The sequence below is a fragment of the Camelus bactrianus genome, chromosome 12, assembly GCF_048773025.1.
Source record: "Camelus bactrianus isolate YW-2024 breed Bactrian camel chromosome 12, ASM4877302v1, whole genome shotgun sequence".
Classification (NCBI taxonomy): domain Eukaryota; kingdom Metazoa; phylum Chordata; class Mammalia; order Artiodactyla; family Camelidae; genus Camelus; species Camelus bactrianus.
The window spans coordinates 16,780,989-16,801,700 of NC_133550.1; the positions used below are offsets into that span (position 1 = coordinate 16,780,989).

Consider the following 20,712-nt stretch of genomic DNA (forward strand, 5'->3'; position numbering starts at 1 on the left):
GGGGACTAAGGTGGCTATTTAGCCTGACCTGAGCCATGGGGATAGAAAAGAAGCTGGGCAGAGCTGCCGTCTGCCTGGGGTAGGTGGGTACAGAAGCCTGGGGAAGGGGAACCTGGCTAGGTGGGCTCCAACCACACAAAGGGAGGCAGGCCTGCTGTGAGACACCAGTGCCCTCTGCTGGCCATGTGTGTACCTGTCCAGGCCCCAGCCTGCCTCGGTAGCACATGGAGAAGACAAAAGAGCCACTGGCCACGTTATAAATATTGTTATTTAAAAAACCAAAACCAAACCAAAACAAAACACACATACACTGGGCCCTGGGGCTGGAGGAAGGAGTGGTGGAGCCCCAAGGGCCCTGGGCAGGCAGGAGCAGGCACTGATGCTAGAGGGTAAGGACCCTGCCCTCTGCCACCCAGGCTGTGTCCACCAGCCTGTCCCTCTTCCTGGAGGCCCCCCCCCTCACATTTTATCTACTGGCACCACCCACCCCGTATGGTATACACCACCAATCTCCAGTCAGGGGCTGAGGGCAAGGACTGCACTAGTTGTCCGGGAAGTGGGGGACCCTTGAACACCACGAGCAACCTTGGGAGGTGCCTGCAATGGTGTGATGGGGTTGGGGTTACTTGAGGAAAAGTGGACACAGACCCAACTAAGGAAGAAGTCTGGGGCAGACGGTGAGGGTGACCTAGGCCACAGCCTCACACAGACCCGAGGCAGGGTGGCTTGTCAGGTCACTGGTGGTCATCCAGCTGCTGCAGGAGCGTCCGCCGCCGTCTTTCCAGCTCACCCTCGCTCAGCTCGCTTTCCGACGTGTCCCAGCCCGTCTGGTGGAGCAAAGGCACAGCTCACCCACCGCCTCCCCCGAGGGCTGCGGAGGCCTGGACAGAACGCTGACTGGGCTGGGGTCGGGCGCCTGCCTCTCACCTTCTCCTTCTTAATTCCAAAGCCTGGGGAACGGTTAGGGAGCTCTGCCCGACGGAGGTCCCTGTCCTTGTCCTGTTCTGGTTCTTTCTCATCACTCTCCTTGCCAGCTTTCTCCTCAGGGTCTGTCTCACTCTCAGGACTGTTCTGTAAGAGCCCAGAGCCCGCCTCCTCAGTTCCCGTGGAGGACAGCCCAGGAGGCGGGCGAAGACATCTCCTAAAATAGCAGGGCCTTGGATGGAGTTCCTTCTCTACGCACCGACTTGTGTCTTCTCTTCTTCGTTTTCTTTTTTGGTTTCTTGGCTTTCCGAAGGCCATGATCTGGAGATAAAAAGTCCCCACTAAGTCCCATGGGAGAAGGGAGGCCTCATCCTTTTCTCCGCTCCTTCACAGACAGGGACCAGTCGGAGGAAGTTAGTCCAGTTTTCCTACCTTCTCCCAGTTTCCTGCCTGGGCAGGGATGGGAAGTTCTCTCTCTGACAGGTCCCACCCTTCCAATCCACTCCACCCTCAGGGGGGTGGGGCTCCCCCAAGGCCTCCTCTTGGTCTGGGCCAACCTGTCCAGTTCCCAACTGCCTACCTGATCCAAGGAGAAGGCGGGAGGATGGGGAACCTCGTCCTCCAAGGGCAGCACCCCCACTTTCAACAGAATCAAGTGAGGAAGAGGGCTCGGAGCCTGACTCCGAGGGGTTCCGCCGCCTCCGCTTGGGAGGCCGGAGAGACGGTGGGGGCAGCTCCTCCTCTTCCGACTCAGAGCCCTGGGGAGAGCAGCAGACACACGTCAGTGCAGAGGCTCTCTGCCCTCCAGAAGCCCTCAAGTCTGGGAGCTGGGGACAGAGACGAGGATGCAGGACCAAAGGAATCCTCAGATCTCCCTCCAGGGGAGGTGATGTAGGGGAAAAGCAAGAAAAGTGGTTCTTCTTTCATCACCAGACAATCCAGCCTCACCCCACATCCTTTCTACCCGCCAACTCACTGAAGGCGAGTGGGAACGCTTGTGATGGTGCTTCTTGCCCTTTCTGCTGTGTTTTCGGCCTTTGGTGTGGAGGTGCTGGCATTCAGTCTGGTGGAGGCAGAAGAAGGGGTGAGGAAGGCACCAGGGTTAGCCCCAGGAAGGACCTGGTATCCTAAAATCTGGTTTTGCCTCTGAGGCTAGGGCCTTAGGCTTATCCAGGGCACCCTAAGACCTCCCCTTCCTTAATTGTCCAGAAAAGGAGACCCCTGGGGGTAAGAGGTCACTGAGCTTTCTGTCAAGCTAGCCTTGGGTGTTCCAGAGCCCAGGACAGACGCAGAGAACCAGAAGCTCTGCCTCACCTCCAGTACCTGCAGGAACTCTCGGAAGAGCCGGATCCGCTCCGACTCCAGGGTGATCTGCTCAAAGGCTGAGTCGCACACAAAGCGCTCACGGACCTTGAACAGGAGAGCACTGCTGATCAGACTAGCCCCAGCACAGCATGGATGCCGCCATGAGCACAGGGCAGGGCTGGGGCAGAGGAAGGAAGGGAGCCGGAGCTGGCCCTGAGCTGTGCTATGACTGGGGTGGGCCCCCAGTGGTGGAGAAGCACCGCTGCCCTCAGGACTGAGGGGGTGGTGTTTGGTGCCAGGCTGCAGTCCTGACCTCTTCCCAGGCCGTGCCCAGCTCCAGAGCAGGCACAGCCTGCCTCAGCATGCTTCGGAAGGCAGCTTCCCTGCGCCGCAGCCTTCGTGCCTCCTCCTTCTCCCGCTCTCTCTCCCGTGCCTCTGCTTTCTCCAGGAGCTGAGGGCAGACAGGACACACAACAGGGTCACCCAGGAGGGTGGGTGCCCCAGCCCCATGCAGGCAGACCTTAAAATGTGGGAAGATGGAGTCTGGGCTCTTACTATCACCCCCTGAACTGAAGATGGAGTCACACTGGGGCAGTGAGAAGGAACAGAACAAGACCGAGGGACGAGTTTGAGAACAGAGCCCTGGCTACAGCCCCACCCCGCGCGGCCCCTCACACTATTGAAAGTCAGCTTGATGTTGCCTGCATCCAGCGCAGCAGCCCTCTTGTCAAAGCTTATGACGTGGGCGAAGTCCTCAAAGGCTGTGTTCACCTCCACGCAGAAGCCCCGGTCCTGTGGGCACAGCAGCGCATGAAGCAGGGGGCACCGCAGGCCTGAGCCTGAAGCTGGCCAGCCTCCAGGGCAGGCGGAGGGGTCAGACTACAGGATGCCCGGGAAGAGAGCCACAGCACTGGGACGCACTTCAGAGACCAAGTCGTCCAGTTCCTCACCGTCTAATAAGCCTCCCACGCCAACCCCTGGTTTGGCTGTCACAGGGAACTGGGGGGTTGGATCACAGGGGAGGGGAGACGGCGGCGGGTATGTGTGCCTGGTCTGCTGATTGATGCCCAAGTTTCTCAGTTCTTTGTTCCTTTGGCTTAAAGCTTCGGCCCCCACTGGGTCCTCCTGCTGCTCAGTAGCTTCCTTGCATTCTCTTGCGGGTCCCACCCTTTGGCTATATTTATTGATTGCTTACTAGGTACCAGGTACTGTGCTTAGTGCTTCACACACATTACCTCAATTAATCCTCCCTCATTTAATCTGAATTTAAACCTAGGTCCTAGTCTCCTAATTTTATGTGGAAGGGGAAACCAAGGTTTAGAGAAACCAGACACTTGCCCAAGGTCTTCAAGGCTAATGTACAGCTGAACAAGAACGCTACCCCAGGTCTTTCTAACAACAAAGCCCCTACTTTTAAGCACTACACCCATACAGATCACTTAGTCCACGGGAGAAATAGAAGCCATCAGGTGTGCAACTCCTGAACAATATTAGAAACACCTCACTTTCTTGAAGCACCAGGGACCAGGCTCTGTGCTTCTCACCTAAGCCTCACAACACTGCAAGGCTTAGGAAAGTTATCTCACTTGGACCAAGACAACTCAATGGAAAGTAGAGCCACTAGAGTCTGAAGTCTGGCTCTCGAGTCAGCTTGGGCATGGGCCCAGACTCCCTTCCTCTCCCTCCACACGGTTTTAACTTGCTCTGGCCTTCCTGCTGACGGCAGAGGCATACTCTTCTTGCTTCTTCCAAGAGGACCTCCTCAAGCCCTGGCCTCCAGCCCTTCTCCTCAAAACATACCATGCTCTCCCCTAGGGAACTGCAAACTTCAATCTCACCTCTTCACTGGCTCCTTCCATCAAGTACACACCTCACTTAACCTGGAGCATCCTTTCCACCCTCCCCTCATCTTCCTCAGGCTAACAACCTCTGCTTCTTCCCCTTTGTATCAAAATCCTTAAATGCAGCACAAAGGAAAACAAATAAATATGTATTGAGCCTGCTATAAGCAAAACACTACAATTGTTATCATTTAATTCTCACAACCTTGCATAGATTAACCCCATTTTACAGATGAGGAAACTGAGGCTCAGAGATATATAAACTGCTGCGGTCTCAACCAATAAGCAGCCAGAAGGTATCCAATTCTAAAGCCCATGCTACACTCACTCTACCCTCTTCACGGACACTGCTCTCCCAGATGTTTCTCATGGCCCCCGAGCCAACTCCAAGGACATTCACTTCAGTGCTCCCCTCTCCAGGGTCCCCTCCTGTCTCTCTGATCTTTTACCACCTCTCTTGCATGTGCTGGTTCCCCTGAGAACAGCAGTTAGTCTTTACGATCTACATTGTCCCTAGCAATCTCATCTCCTGCCTCTCTCCTGACTTCCAAAGCCAAACCAGACTGGATATTTCACAGACACATCAAATTCAGCAGATTCCAAGAGCATTCATTTCCCGCAAGCCCCTCACCCCACACCCCAGTCCCATGGATCTCCCAGGCCCGGATCTTCTGTCTTCCAGCTGTTCCAAGTCCAGGAATCTGCGTTACAATACAGGATACGAGGTACCATCACAGTCTGCCTGGCTACTGGATGGCCACAGGGATCCCTGGGCTCACCTGCCTTTCACAGACAGAAGTCCAAAATGGGGAACAAGGGGGGCACCTGTCTAAAGAACATTCTTTCTCAGGGGGGGTGGAGAGACAGGACTCAGCAAGGACAGGACTCCTATAGGCCTGTCAGCAGTACCAGCCAGTCTTTGGCTAAAAGTTAAGTGTCCAATAAAATTTAGCTCTCTTGGGATTAGATATTTCTACTTTATACGATTATCTGATTTAAATTATGATATTTGCTTTACTCATCTCTGCCCCAGGTTGCTTTTGGGACTAATTCCCCAAATAGAATTCCGATTTTCTCCAGCCCTGTTCTTCCTGCTTAATCCTTACCAGTGGTATCATCAATCCACTCCTGCCACCTCTGACTCATTCCTTCCTTCTCTCAATTTCACCAAAAAAATCTGTTAATTCTGACTGACTCTAGCCTACTGGTTTTAAACTTTTTTTTTTAACAGCAGAAACATTTTTTTCAATAAAAATCTTATGTAGAACCTCAATGTAAAAGAGAAATAAGCTTTTACACTTGAAAATAAAGTAAGGGGCATAAAGTCCCCACCACCCTCTCCTTGCTTGAACCAAGGCACCCCTGAGGAAACCCAGGGTGCTTCAGAGCCTGGAGCACTACACCTCTCTCCTCACCCACTGTCCCCACTGCCTGCCCTGAGCTCCCTCCCACCTAGATCACTGCAGCAGCTCCTGCCTCATCTCTGTGTTTCTAATCACCCCACCACCACCGCTTCTAACCCTGCCTCAAGAGTCCAGGGCTGCCCGGACTTTTCTACCAAATGGCCCCAACAGCAGGGGAGAGGTCTGGGGGTGAGTCAGAAGCTCAGAATTTGAATCACTTGCCACTATCGCTTTCAGCATCCTGAGGCTTCAGGTCCTGCCCTCCTACCACCGCCCACCCCTAAGGACGCCAGCACTCAGGCTGAGAGGTGCTGCCCTACGCTACATGGGCTTCTCTAAGACATTGCCTGATCATATCATTCCCCAGCTCCCCATGACTTACAAGAGAAAAATCCAAATTCCTTATTTTAGCACTCAAGGAATTTCACATCCAGGGGTCTCCTTCCCACCTGGGACACGTGGTTCCAGAGAAACAGAGGAAGCCACAGGACAATATGATACATCTTACGTAATGGTAAGTAATTTTAAAATATTAAGTTTGTATTAAACAGAGAGGTATTACAGTATTAAAATACAACACCTGCATGAATTTTTAAGGCAAAACACGGGACTTCAAAGAAATGTGTGTGCAGTGGGACGTTTCTAGCTTTATCCTCAGACCCTCCTCACCTCAGGTACCAAGTTATTCCCCTTGGTAATCAGGTGCCGTCTGGAGGAATCCTCCCCATTTTTCAGATGAGGAAACAGGCTCAGAAAGATTAAGTCACCTGCCCAAAGTCACACAACTTGTGGCAGTTAAGCTAGACACTCACCCCCCAAGTCTGCCTTCACTGTCTTGCTCCTAACCACTTCTCTACACTGCCCCCTCAAAGGCATCGGAATGCTCTTCACTGCCACAAAGAAGTATGCTTTCTCTTTGTTATCTTTTTCTGAAACACAAGGCTCTCTTAGTCCATCACTCACTTCTCCCTTTGATAGCCATGGACGTTGAGAATTCTCCAACGAGCACATGTGATGGTAAATGGCAGATGGACTTCCTCCCATGTCATGGAGGTGACAGGGAAGAGTAAGGCTAGATAAGGATGACATGCCCCCTCTAAAAGGCAGTGGCGTCTTGGCTCAAGTCCACTGAATGCCTCACAAAACTAGTCCAGTGCTGCTAGGTAATCCAAATTTCCAAGAGAAGCTGAAGATGCAGATTTTAATTGTAATCACTTGATTTTAAAATGTTAGCAACAAATTCCAAATTCCTCTAAAACACTGTGCGGGCAGAAGGAACATATCTGTGGGCTCCCAGTTTCTGATTAGCTGTGCTTCTTGCTGCTCAAACCTGCCATGCCCTGTGCCCCTTGCCTTTGCTCCTGTAGTACCCTGTGCCCTGGACATCCACCCTCCTCTACCTACTCGTTCTTAGAGGTACAGTTCGATTCTTCTGATTCTCATCTCTGTAGTAACGCTTGCCCCTCTGTATTGCTACTGTCATGTCTGTCTTCCTACTAGGCCATGAGCTCCTTATGGGCAGAAATGGTGTCTTATCCATTTCTGTGTCCCCAGTGCACAACAAAGGATCACAGTAGCTATCTCCTGAACCGGGCTGCAATGCTCCTGCAAAACAGGACTTAGCGGGCAGTCCTGTCCTGGGAGCGTGCCCTGTACCCAGCCTGTATCCATTGGCAACCCCAGGCCTCCCTCACCTTAAGGATGTCCTTAATGATCTTCTTCTCATCATGGAATCGTGCCTTCAACTCCTCCACATAGAACTTGAACAAGTCCAGAGGGGTGGAGCCTGCGGGGGAGGGAGGGAGGGGGGCCTGGCGGGCGGCAGCTTCCCAAGGCCTGGGGGTGGGGTCGAGGACAGGACCAGGGAATGGGAGTCCAGAGAGGCTGGCAGGGCAGGAAGCCAGGCCAGAGGAGGGGGAGCCCGGCTGCCTTACCCGGCTGGCCCAGCATGTTGGCAAAGCGGACATCAGTGCTGACGGCTGGGTACAGCTCCATCCAGGTGGACATAGAGTGCAGCTGCCCTGTCTCGTGCAGCTCATCCAGGAAGGTCTGAGCAGGGAGAGGCCAGTTACAGGGGGAGTGAGAAAGGGGGAGAGGCAAAGCTAAATACTGGGTAGGAAGAGAGGGGATGGCAGGGAGACACAGGGATGACCCAGACTGAGGAAATGCAGGCAAGGGAGGCAAAGATGAAGAGATACAGGTAGGGAGGCAGAGAGCAATGTGAAAAGAGTGTAAACAGAAAGGGACAGACTCAAAATGAGAATGGGCCACACTGGGAGGCAAAGAAATGGAAACTTGCCTATAGAACAATCTTCCCATGACTTGGTTTAAACTTTCTAAAAGTGTTTCAGCTAAGTAACCCCAATGCCACCTCCAAGCTGAAGGACAAGCTAGCTATGCCTGTCTGGCTCCCCACCAAATGGAAATAAACTAGCTGCCGAGCCGTGCTTTTAGGGTGCTCTCTACTGGCAGGTTCTGGGTGGTGCAGACGTCCAGTCTCCCTAGAGGAGTATGGCCCAGAGCTGAGGGGACACAGAAGGAGCAAAACTGCAGGTATAGAGAGGCCTCGTGGAGGTGGGACAGGGCTGGGCACAGACAAAACAGTGGAGGCTAAGAGGAGGCAGAACATGGGTGAAGCGGTGACGGCCTGGGGCAGAGTTGAGCTCTAACCCAAAGGGTAGCAAAGATACCTGGAAGGCCTCCCGGTTCTTGCGTTGCTGGCGGCGCTCCCGAAGCCGGGCCCGCTCCCGCTCCTCCTCCTCCTCCCTCTCCAAAGCTCGGATGTGCTCCTCAAAGCAGATCAGCGCATCTTCCTTGTCCATGTCTAACCACAGGGAGGAAGCTCAGTGGGCACTGCACCAGTGGGACACCCTCTCAGCCAGGACCCCCAGTGCTTTAAAGATGCTACCCTGGTAGGCGTGGGGGACACCCAGGGTGGTGAGGCAAGGGGAGCAGGGGGCTCTGTGGGAGAGGCTACTGGAATGGTGGTTTGTGAGGAGGGTTCATTAATTGTATGAGAAAAAATTAGCAACTATTCACCTCTTAGGAATTTGGTTACTAAAAGTCATCATAAGAAACCAGTTATCTCAGGATCTGAGGTTTTACTTTTCATGGACCTGGGAATCAACTGGGCTTTGATGCAACTTTAGAAAGTGAATAACAGAAGGTATGGCCAGTGATTATAGGCTTACTGCAACATGTGACCACTTAAGGCCTACAGTGCCGTGACGATTTAAGACCGTATTCACATGAGCTATAAAAATGACCTCCAAGTCTTCTGATTCCCACCCCAGAGCTCTTCCTCCAAAGACACACAATGTCTAGGTCAACAGTAAACCCTGGAGGGAGGGAGGGGGTGTCCTGAAGCATTCTGGGATCTCTGGAATCCAGAGAGGTTCAGGGACTGAGTGAGTGCTGGGGATTCCGAGACGTCCAGGAGGGCAGGAGGTGCAGGGGAGTGGTGTGAGGCAGGTGTTGGGGTCAGTGAGGACGAGAGGAGGGAGCTTACTCTGAAGTTGATGGTCCTGAGCAAAGCTGGGATTATCCATGAGGTACTGCTGGGCCTGGGACCATGTGGTTTGGAAGTTGACACTACTCATCCCATCCAGGATGCTCTTCAGGGCCTGGATGTTGCGGCGCCGGAGCTGCTTGGCCTGTTCCTAGGGAGCCACAGGGTCTCCGTGAGGCAAGACAGGCCAGACTACTCAAGTGGGCCTGGGCAGAGGGGCACTCGGGGAAAGCCAGGAAGCTAGAGAACTCTAGGATGACCAGACTCAGGCTTTCATGTCCCCGAAAAGGAGAAGGAGCACAGGTTACAAATGAAGCCCTGAGAGACTCCCTCCCGTCTTCCCATGCCCAGAGCAGAAATGGTGGATGTGCAGGTGCGACACCAGCTTCTGAGTACAGAGCTGGGACCCCAGGGCAGCGGAGAAGTGAACAGCCAGGGTTCCACAAGGAAGCAAAAACATGGAGGGTCTAAGATGAGACTAGGGCTGATGGATCCAGCCCAGTGACTGTTACCTTCTCCTTCTTGGCCAGGAAGAAGAGAACATCATCATAGACCTCTTTCCGATCCCTCTCGGGGACCACAGCCCACACCTCCAGCTCGCCAAAGGTCTGTTCCGCCCGCCTGTGGAGTATATGGGCTGTGGGTAGGCAGGCAGAGAACAGACTGGGCCCATGGGTTCTCAGGGTGTCCAGGCCCCACCCCAGCCCGGCCCCCTGACCGATAGCGGGTGGTGGAGGTCATGCGCTCATGCTGCTCCAGGAAATGCTGCAAGGTCTGCTTGGCCTCCTTGGCCCTTAGTCGGGCCTCTTCCTTCTCCTCTTTCTCCCGTTGCGCTTTGTAGGCATTGAATGCCTGCTTTTTCTCACTCAGTTTGGGCAAGGCACTGGGATGGAAGAGTGGGAGTGGGTGGAGACAGAGGAGTCAGCCTGAACGCCACTGCACAGCCCACAGAGCAGAGCTGACTGAGGCGTCTGTGCATGGGCACAGCAGGCGGCAGGGGCTCCCAGGGCACAGGGACGCAGGACAGGTCTCTGGACATGGGGAGGGGTGAGAGGCAGTGAGGGGAAGAGACAGGGCTCCACGGCACTGCAAATCCTGGGCCCTTTGGCTCTGGGGTTCTCAGGTCGCAGTCAGGCCTGCCCTATCCAGCCCCCTCCTTCCCCAATTAATTCAATTCAAATCAATTCAATTCAACAAGCATTTATTGAATGTCTCACGACAGATCTCTTTCCCTTCCTTCTCCTGAAGGCCCTCCAGCTTCTCTTCCCCTGGCAAGCTCACCCATTCATCACTCTCCTCACACTGGCACCCTTGGGGTTCTCAGGGAGTCCCTGGCTCAAATGCTCTCATGAACAGGGTCTGGAGGGCCTGGCTCCCTCTGCCCAGGCCTACCTGTAACGGGGGTCGGTGACCACCATCTTCATGGCCTGTTCCCACGAAGCGTTGGAGGGGACAGCCTGGAATGGAGCAGGCAGGGGTCACGGGGCCCGCCCACCTCCAGCCCCCTCCAGGCCTACCCTGGGAGCCCCACCCTCAGCACCTTGTCCCTCAGTAGCTCCTTGAAGGCCTGTTTTGCCTTCTCCCGGTTGCTCCAACTGAGGCCAGACCTCTCTGGTTCTGGCTTTGATTCTTCTTCCTCCTGCTGTGGTGCCTGACGCCGTCCAGCAGAACTGGGGGCAGAGGGGATTCAGCCACAGTGTCCCCCAATCCCTATAGCCTCCAGCACCCCGCGTAATCAGGACACCCCCTCCTCGTTCCCCAGGGCAGCCCTCTTCTGCTCTTCAGAGGTCACACCCAGATCTTTACACCCTTCCTGAGAAACTTGGCAGAGGTCAGGGCTTGAGCGCAGCTGGGAGCCTGAGGTCAGTGCTGGGAATGTTGCAGGGGAGCAGCCCTCACCTGCTGGGGCCCTCCTCCAGCTGATGCAGGAACCCCTGCTCCAGGGGCTGGGCAGCCTCTGACACATCGCAGTCTTCACTCCCACCTGGCTCAGGTTCTAGGAGGCCCGTGGGCACCGAGGTGGGGCCAGGTGGCACAGGTGGGGGGTCAGGCTGTGGCTGAGAAGGCTGTGGCTGTAGTGTCTGTGGCGGCTGCTGCTGTTTCCTGCAGGTGACCCGGAAGGGCAGTGTCCAGTACAGTAGGGATAGAGGTGGTCGGGGCTGGCTGGTCCCTCTAACCTGCGCAGGACTGGGGCCAGGACAGACCACTCCACAAGGAGACTGAGAGCTGGCTCTTCCTCCAGAGTAGGGATCATGGGGAGAGGCCACTCCCACCCCTCAGGTGGCCCCAAGTACGGATGTACAGGTGGGCAAGGTGGGCAAGTCACTCACCCTGCAGCCTCTTGTTTGACTAGAGCTGCAACAGGAAAGGATAACATAGTTATAGGGTAGCAAGGGCCACGCCCCAGAGCCCCTTCCTGGGCCCACCCCCTCCTCACCCTCCAGGTCATCCAGGTCCTTGGGCCGGGTCCAGCGGGACTCCTTACTCTGGTTGTTATAGTAGTAAGGTTTGCCTGTGTCTGACTTGTACTCTTTCCAGGGACACTGGGACAGCAGCAGCTGCAAGAGGATGGGTCAGAGAACATTAGTGGGCAGGGCATACCTTCCAGCCACACGTAGGGAAGCTAAGGGGACCCAGTGAGTACGGGACACAGGACTGTTTAACTACCACCTGACCTGGCTCAACCTGGGGGAAGGTGGACTTCCTGAGATCCTAGGGAGGTTGGGGTGGTCAGGGATCTTGGGATCAGAGGAGCCATGTGTATGGTTAGAGACTCAGGGGAGGCCAAGGACTTAGAAGGGTCAGGGCAGCTGAAAGGAAGGGCCAGAAAGGCCCACTCAGGACCTCTGCCTTGGACTTGAGCACGCTGGGCTTCTCCCACACGGACTGCTTGTCGTCAGCATTGTAGTAGTAGATGCGCCCATCAGGGGCCACATGCTCACTCCATAGGGCCCTCTGGGGGAGGGGGGGCACAGAATGGTGGTCAAGGCCCCTTTCCCAAAGCTTCTCCTCCTCACCCCAAAGATTTAACCATCAGCCCCCCACTTTCAGCCTTTCTACCCAGAGACCCCTGAGCTGAAAGAACTCACCGGAGGGCCTGTCCCAGCCACAGCAGCTACAAAGAAGTCAAAGGGAACATATTAAATCCTTGCTCCAATTCTCATCTTGTTCCCACTTATTCCTCCCTTATTCCATCCCCAATAAATATCCCCATCAACATCCCAGGCTCCCTGGCACCCCAACAGGCATGATCCAGGGTGGGCTCTAGTCCATGGTCCCCTTCCCCCCCCAACCTCCGAGCCTGGGGGGAGCAGGCCCCCAGAAGACTCACAGCTGGCGGTGTCCGCACCCGGAGCCGTCTGCCGAAGAAAGAGGAGGGGGAAGGGTTGGGGCCAAGCCCGGTGGCCCCCAAGACCCAGGCCATGGGGGATGGAGAAGCAGACCAGGCCAGGATCCACGTGTCCTGCTCCCAGGGATCTTTGCTCCCTAACAGGCTTCCCCCACCCTCCGGGGCCATGGTTCTAGGACCCCAGGAGGAAATCACACAGCAGCAACTTTCTTCGTTTTCCTCAAGCGAGAGGATTTTGTTGAGTCAACCTCCACGGCCCATCTCTTCCACAGCAAGTACCAAATGCCACATCCTACCCAGACTCTACTACACTGAGTAACAGCACAAGAAGGTACAGCGAGATCCCCAGATACTGCTGCTTCCTCCAGCGACAAAGAAGATGTGAAAAGGAAACTGTGCTCAAGTGTCCACAGTGGTAACTCATGAGTGTGTTCCTCAAAGGAGCTGAGCGCAGCAGGGGGAGTAACCAGAGAGAATGTACACGCCTTTGGGGACGAGCGAGAAACTAGAAGAGCTGAGTATGTGACTGGAGAGGAGCACTCAGCATGGGGAGTGCTGGGCCCAGGGTGGATGTGATGAGAAGAGGGAAAGAGAGGCGGCCACGTCCCTGTACTCCAAGTCAGACCCACAGGGCTGCGGGGCAGAGCCCACTTTCTGCCCCTACTCAGGGCTTACCGCTGCGGTGACAGGCACTGCGGGCATCAGCATTCCTGGCATCATGGGAGGTACCATTCCCGGTATCTATGGATACAAAGAGACAAAAACCAGCTACTGAAGTAAAGGCAAGCACGGGCTGCGTAGGGTGCTGAGAGATCCTGCTGCGGCCGTGACTCTCATGTGGGCACCTTCTCAGCAATCCCCAGGCTCTGAGCTCTCAGCCTAGCCTGAGAGTGTTCTTCAGTCATTCAGCAGACAAATCCACAGGGGCTTGGCCCCAGGTTCCCTGCCTCCCCTCCCCAGTTTTGAAGTCCAGATATCCACTCTCATCTCTAACCCCAGCTGACATGACAGGGTTTTCTGAGGCCCTGGTGCAGGGGAGAGGATTACCTGTGTGAGCGGCGGTGGTGCCCCCATTGGTGGAAGCATTGGGGGCATGATGCCAGGTGGCATGGGAGGGATGGCTGGTGGTCTCTGACTCATGGGGGGTAGCCCCATTGGAGGAAAAGGTGGGGGGATTCCCGGAGGGGGCATCTGGAAAGGAGGAAAGTTAGAGATGCAGAGCAGAGAAGACACTGATTTGTACCTGTCAGAAAACAGCCACTCGTCTCGCACCCCACCCTCCACCCGACTCTGAGACAACTGCAAGACTTTAGTTTGAGAGGCATGACACTGCCTCCCTCCTCACCACTGAGACTGATAATAGGCAGGTTCTCTGGGTCTAACAGGCAAGTACACAGCTTCTTGAGAGGCAGGGAAGGGAGAGGGAAAAGGCAAGTGTAACCACCACCAGACTGTGACTGGAAGGCTCCACTGCTTCAGCAATTCTCCCCAAAGGGGCCTCTCAGATGCAAGACCAGAGGCAGGTGTCCAGGTACCCATATCCCCTAGTCTCCTGCCTCCTACCCCTTTTTCCCCAGCTCAGTGACTATCAGTTGCTATTCCAGCCTGACCTCGTGGTGTATTCAAAGAATACAGACAAGGAGTAGTGAAAGAGAAAGAGAGCCCCACCCTGCCCTCACATTAACGGGGACTTTACCCATCCACTTCTCCTTCCCCCAGCCCCACTGTGTCCCAAGGACAAAAAGACCAAGAGGGAGCTGTCAGTTTTATAGACTGGGAGTTTAACAGCAGTCCCTCCCATCCCAATGCCCAAGCAAAACCATCCCTCTTCAAGGACAACACAAGGGGCATTACATAAAACCTGTGCTGGTGACACAGCAGTGCTAGGGACTAGGGAGCTGGGTTGCAGGCTGGAAAAGCCAAGCCCAGGGAAAGACATAAAACTTACGAAGGGTGGTGGCATCATGGGGGGCCCCGGTGGGAAGGGGGCAGGCGCTGCTGGGGGCCGGGGACCAGAATCGGGAACCGACTGTTGAGGGAGAGAAAAGTCATAGGACCCAGGCTGGGCGAAGAGATGGGCTTTTGCAGAAGGGAAGCAGAGGGGTGAGGATGAAAAATGAGCACAAAGTTCAGAGGAAGGGTCTCCAAGGCAAGTTTCCTACCCACCCCCAGCTCTGAGCCCTGGGTAGGTCTGTTTTCTCTTCTGCCAGCCCAGAGCCAGCTGCCTGAGTCCCTTCAATGTCATCTTTATTTTGGAAGTCTCCATTTTGCCCAAATCAAGAAAAGATGAAGGAGGCTCTACTACAGGCACAGGTGGGCTCTTCTCAAGGCTTTTCATCCACTCTCTGCCTGTGGGCAAGGCTGTGCCTCCCTCAAACCAGTTAGAGAGGTCTTTCATTCCCAAAGTATCAGGGAGGAAGTGGCCTCTTTTCCTGTTCACCTATCTGAATTCAGCCAGTTACAGAGATTCAGCCCAAATCCCTTTAAACATAGTCACTAGTCCTTCGCAAGTACTATTTTCCCGAACTCTCCTCTCTTCACCACCAGCCCCTCCCCTAACCAGCCTCGTCTTTCGTGACTCACTCATTCTCTCTGACATCTTACATTCCCATTTGCCTCCCTCTTTGCTTTAGCTCTACTTCTCTGCCCCTCTGCCCCTGCTCAGTGGCCATCACCTCCCCTACAGATTCTGAACTCATATCCCACTGGATGAGGCTTTGAACAGCCTCGGTCTCCCTGTTCTACACCTAATGGCTAACCATATATGTCCCTTTAGTTCTCAGCTTAAATATCACTTGCTCTAAGAAGCTTCCCTGAATTTATTTAAAGCACTTCCAATTTATTCTCTATCTGATCCCCTTTTTAGTTTCCTCATGTATACAATTTTGTAATTATTATATTTGCTTGGAAATGTGTTTCCCCTCACTAGAGTAGTAACATTTCAGAGGGCAGAGATCATATCTGACTTGTTGAAAACTGGATTCCTGGCACCTGCCACAGTGTCTGGCACATAATGGGTACTCAACAAATGTTAAATGAATGAAAGAACAAATGAAAGAACAAATCTTCTTTATACAGAACCTTCCAATTCTAAAAACTCATCCTATAGATATAGCCCCACATTTCAAATCAGCATTATTTGTAAAAAACAGAAGGCTGCAATCAGCCTAAATATCCAACAGTGAAGAACTATGAAATTTTACATACAAAAATGGAATATGATGCAGTCATAAAAAAGAATGAAGAGGCTCACTGTCTTGATAGGGAGTAATCTCTAAGACGCATAACTGAATGGGAGAAAAAAGCAAAGTGCAGCAAAGTTTTACCACCTGTACAAAAATCAGAGACAAAAGATGACACAGAGGGGGACAGAGAAAAGAAATGAGAAGGGGGACAGAGGCTGAAAGGAGAATTCTCATTGTATGCCCTTTCATAACTTTGAACATGCACCCACATGTCTATATACCCATTCAAAAAAATTTTTTTAAGTAAACTGGGGCACAGAGATGCAGCTAAAAGGCCTGGCCTTTCTTCCTCTTTGCTTGGAAGGTAGGAGGTGGCAGGGAGAAATTCCATGGGAAGTGGGAACTGGCTCACTGCTGCCCAATTTCCCTACTTTCCCAATTATCCTGATGGTGAGAAGGCTCAGTATTTAAAAATGCTTTCTAATCTCCACCTTCAGCAACATCTGCCCTTCCTCTCTTCCCACCCATCTTGTTCTAAGAAGAGAAGGGGATAAGTCTAACTACACCAACTTGAGTCACCTTTTCTCATTGTTTAGCTACTCTTACCCATGTATTCAAACCTGCTCCTGCTCCCTGAAACTTTCCTCAGCATGGGAAGTCAGAAACAAATCAACATGGGAGGAAATACAATTCTCTGGGCCACACTTTCCCACCCAAGCTGCCTCAGGGTCTTCTCTAACCTCCCAGACACCACGTATCTTTAGGTCCTACCAGGCTCCAGGGTTGCCCATCTCAGAGACTGGTGCCATAACCAACACAGTTGTCCAAGATAGAAACCTGTGAGTCATTCACCACACCTCCCTCTTCTCGTCAGTACATCAGCGTGTCATGTTAATTTCACCTCCTAAAGATTTCTTGAATCCATCTATTTCTCTCCATTCCTCCTCCACCCCTACCACCCCTCATTTCATATGACCTACTGCAGTGGCCTCCTGACTGGTCTCCTCATATCCACTCCAACCTCAGGCCATGACACTTCCCTGCTTAAAACTTTTTAATGACTTCTCACTGTTCTTAGGGTAAAGACCAGAACCTGTGCCCAGGGTCTGGGAGGCTGTGGGAGGCTGGCTTCCCAAATGCCTCGCCTTCCTCACACATGCTGAGCTCTTTCTCTCAATCCTCCTGCCTCAGACATCAACCTTTGCCTGGGGCGATCTTCGCTCTAGCCCTCACACTTGCCTCCATATCCTTCACATTTATCAGTCATCATTTCTTCGGGAAAGCCTTTCTCCCAACCCAGCAGACTAGTCAGAGCCCTCTTGTATAGGCTCGTACACCATGTACCCTCCTCTTCAGCAATTATTCACTGGAATTTTACAGTTATTTATACAATTCTGATTGTACTATTATTTTATGTGTCATTAATGAAAAACAAATGCTACCAATGAAGTTATGATACTCCATTGATTTTAAGATGCACCTTAACTTCAGAAATGTTAAAATATGAGTCTTGGAATCAATGAAATATCTGCTACATCCACTAGGCTGAAAATGCCAAGCAGCAGGGATTTGTTTTTGCTTACCCAAATATCCTATCGCCACTGTATTTTCCCACCACCCCCTCCTGGCTTACAGTGCCTGCTATTAAGTATTTGTTGACTTAATGACTCGGCAGGTCCCACAAAACCACTGGAAGGCCTAGCGGTTATTCAGGGAACACAGAATGTCAGAGCTGGCGGGGACTCTGGCAACCACCCTAGGCAGTCTCCTTTCTTCAGATGAAAAAACAAGGGAAATTAATCAGTCCCAGGTCCCACTGCTGGTTAGGGACAGAGCCAGGACTGGATCCAGTCTGCCCTCCAGCCCTACTCCCTTAAAAGCACAATTCTTGCCACAGGAAGCAGGTCTGTTTTTTGACTCCAGCATATCCCCCAAGAACCATGTGGTTCAACCAGGAATGTTCCAACACTTTGTTGCTTGAGAACCAGTGGTGGCTCCCTACTGCCCACCCTACAGAATCTCTTATCTAATATTCTAAGCGTTTACATAAGACCCATCCCACACACTTCTTGGCTCCTCCTGACTCTGTGACATCCTCCCTCCTCTCTGCACAGGAATTGTTAAGAGTACTCCATGTTTCTTTTATTCTGCTTTGTTGCTCAGTTTGTTCAAGATGATCCAGCATTCACCTCCTTCAGGTTACCTTTGTGATTATCCTCCACACATACACACACTCCTACCTGTGTCCCCTCAGGATAAATGCTGCACGACTTTGCCCAGATTGGCATGCCAGTCTGTGGATGTTTGCTGGGTGTTTCACATGATTCTGCCTGTCTCCCTACTCAGGTGAGAACTTCCCTACATTCAGCAATTTTTTTCTCCTTTTAAGCCTCCTCTGAGTGTCTAGCCAGGCCCCTGCACACAAAATGCTGTGATAAAATGCAGGCTTATCCCTAATCTTATTTTTGCATACTGGAATATCATAAAAAGAGGCAAATGTGTGCGTGTGTGCACATGTATCCAGGTACATTTGTATAAATTCTCTGGGTAAAAGCTAACTGTGATGAGAGGGACAGTTTGGCAGAGGTCTGTGTGACTGGGGATAGGGAACTGGCATAGGCAGACCTAAAAAAACACCCCCAAAAACCTTACTGTAAATGACCATCTTTAACTTGGAAAGGAGACCCCCCCGGCCAGGATCCAGACACTAGCCTGTTTTGGAAAGTTCCCTACAGAGGAGAGTAATGGAATGAACATAAATTTCTATGGAACTTTGGAACTTCCAAAGCCTTCCCTTCCCTGAGCCTCCTCTGTGTGATATGTATACGTTCATCCTTTCCTGAAATCCCCCTACCCCTATGTCACTTGCTCCAGAGCCTTTACAATGTTAGGTCTTATTACACTTCCGGGTGAGAATCTGAAGAAATAACTCATGTGAGAGAGGGACATAGGAAAGGGGGTTAAAAGAGAAGCAGATTGTGTGTCTTCCTTGGAACAAAAACACATTTGTGGGCTGGGAACAGAAAATGAAGAGATAACTGATCATCTGATCATCATGTGTTCACCTGGACCAGTGGAAGGACCACCCTCCATCCTCCCCAAAACACAATCAATTCTTCTCAGCCTCCAAATGTGAGGGGCATCTGAGAACTGAAGATTCAGAAGAAAGAACAAAAGGAGAAAAGGAGAATGGAGAGACAGAGGAAGAGAACAGAAAGAGGGAATAATAACAGCTAATAGCTAATATTTACTGAGTGCTTATTATGAGCCAGATACCATGTCACTCATTTAATCCTTGCAACCATCTTAGAGCTTATTATCCTCATTTTATAAAGAAACTGAGGTTCAGAAAGACCAAGTAACTTGACCAAGGTTCCAAGACATTAAATGGTAAAGGCAAGTTTGGAATCCAAGCAATCTGACCCCAAAGCCTGTGCTTTCAACTACTCCATAAAGCAGCCTCCTAGCAAGGACGATGGTGCCACAGGTGTTTCTTACATTCAGATTCATTCCCCTGTTTTCTTTTTACCCCAATCCTCACACAATCCTGAAATCCTCGGACAGCCAGGTGATCCTAAGGTTGACCGGGCCTGACTCACTCCCTGAAGGGATTTGTTTTGGAAAACGAAGGCTGGGAGGCACACCTCTCAGAAAGAGGTCTCAATCATCAAAAAGAAAAGTAACATGGAGGCCGAGAGACCAGCCGATTACCTTGTGGTCTATCTCTACTTGCTGCCCTAAACAGCACCAGCCTCCCCCTCCCTATTTTCAAGATCATCTTAGTCTCCACTCCACTGTACCAGCGTTATTATTACTCCTTCTCCCCAAAGACAATGGCCATCTTATTAGAAAATACCTTTCATTCCTTCTCTCTGATCCTGCCATCTCTTCATCACTCTCCCTGATAAACAGAATGTTACTTCTTGTCTTCATCTTTCTCAGGTGAGGTCTCAACCTCCTCCTCTACTTATAGAGTTCTCCCATCCCTCCAACCTAATTCCAGAGGCGCTGGCGAGCCTGCCCCAGCCTTGCTTTGTGCCTACCATCCCCCAACATCCCAGGGGATTGTCTGCAGCCCCAGTCGAAGGCCTGCCTCCATCTTCATCCTTTTCCTTTGCTTCACCACGTCCCAGAACCCATTCTCCTGAACTCTCTCCTCAAGAACCACCCCATTTTGGAGCAGGAAGAAATCGAGGATATCATTCTCATGCATCTTCCTTTTTTTTTTTTTTTTAATTGATGGGAAATATGAGGCCCAAAGAAAGGTAGTGACTTGTCCAAGGTCACACAGAGTTGTTACAGTCTGTTGACGGCAGGGCTAGGGTTGGGACCAAGGGGCCTCTGCTCTCCCACTTCTTGGTCCATCCAGCACTGGGTGGGGGCCAGAAGCCTCTCTTTCCTCAGGAGACAATGCCCCCTCCTCACCTCAGGAGACAATGCGAGGAAATGAGGAAGGGGGTCTCCTAGAGGTTTTATGGGGCATCCAGGGCTTCCAAAGCACTAAGTCCCGGGAAGGGGCATGCCGCACGCCAAATATCCCAGGTGGGGCAACTGTGGCCCCCAGGTTTCCCCTTGTCCGGCGGTTCCCCCATCTCTCGACCCTCTCTCCTTTCCCGACTTTTCTCCACAAACCCACCCTTCACTTCATCCCATCCTCCTCACCCAGTCCCGCAACTCGAGTTCTCCTCAACCCCCCACCCCCAGCCATCCTCCATCATGGCCTCCCCCCGCCCCATCTCCCCTAAATCCCCGCCCCCTCCCCCGTCCTGGGCTCCTCTCCCTAACCCCTCATTCCCCTAGCTCTCCCCCGGGGTCCCGGGCACCCCCGGCGGCCTCCCCGCTCCCCCGGCCCCGGCCCGGGCCGCCGGGGGCGCTGTGGGACCGCCCCGGGCCCCCTCCACCCCCGCGCGGGGACGTTACCATGCCAGAGCCTCCGAGCAGCTGGGCCGGCTCGGCCCACCCGCCAGTAAAAGCCGCTCTGATTGGCCGGGCCGCAGCCGGGAAGGCGGGGCCAGTGGGGGGTCGCACCCCTTGGTGGCCGGGACTCCGGTCGCTCCCGCCGATCAGCCGGGTCCTCCACCGGCCCGGAGCGTCCGGGCTCGGCCCCGCCCCCGGCGCGGAAAGCCAGGCCCCGCCCCCGCGCCGCCGGGCCCGGGGCCCGCCCACCAGGGGGCGGGGCACGCCTGCTCCAGGCGCT

General features: G+C 53.0%; 1 protein-coding gene across 5 annotated transcripts; it reads right to left on the reverse strand.

The window, feature by feature from the left end:
- Nucleotides 1–250: 250 nt before the first annotated feature.
- Nucleotides 251–20,569, reverse strand: PRPF40B (pre-mRNA processing factor 40 homolog B). Of its 5 annotated transcripts, XM_074374906.1 has the most exons (26): nt 20,436–20,569; nt 14,279–14,359; nt 13,378–13,521; nt 13,006–13,071; nt 12,313–12,340; nt 12,071–12,096; nt 11,826–11,936; nt 11,419–11,539; nt 11,312–11,336; nt 10,881–11,084; nt 10,522–10,651; nt 10,374–10,438; nt 9,700–9,864; nt 9,494–9,602; nt 8,982–9,132; nt 8,164–8,297; nt 7,408–7,522; nt 7,168–7,259; nt 2,905–3,021; nt 2,543–2,680; nt 2,239–2,334; nt 1,901–1,987; nt 1,505–1,682; nt 1,184–1,245; nt 928–1,071; nt 251–827 (listed from the first exon to the last, which is right to left on the reverse strand). In XM_074374906.1, the coding sequence occupies exons 1-26, from the start codon at nt 20,436–20,438 to the stop codon at nt 735–737; spliced, it is 2,685 nt and encodes an 894-aa protein (XP_074231007.1). In that variant the 5' UTR covers nt 20,439–20,569; the 3' UTR covers nt 251–734. The 5 variants fall into 5 exon arrangements, with proteins under 5 accessions (XP_074231007.1, XP_074231010.1, XP_074231008.1 ...); XM_074374909.1 differs by lacking the exon at nt 14,279–14,359; XM_074374907.1 differs by lacking the exons at nt 12,313–12,340; nt 20,436–20,569 and adding an exon at nt 19,372–20,173 and having other exon boundaries at nt 2,248–2,334.
- Between the last annotated feature and the right edge of the window lie 143 nt (nt 20,570–20,712).

What these genes read in the sequence shown, in the direction of transcription:
- PRPF40B (XM_074374905.1), bottom strand. Translation starts at nt 19,408, where the DNA reads ATGAAGAGATGGCAGGATCAGAGAGAAGGAATGAAAG. An exon ending in TCATTAAGGACATCCTTAAG is followed by an intron (nt 3,022 to 7,167) that starts GTGAGGGAGGCC and finishes CTGTGCCCACAG; the next exon opens with GACCGGGGCTTCTGCGTGGA. An exon ending in CCGCCTTCTCCTTGGATCAG is followed by an intron (nt 1,246 to 1,504) that starts GTAGGCAGTTGG and finishes TTTTATCTCCAG; the next exon opens with ATCATGGCCTTCGGAAAGCC.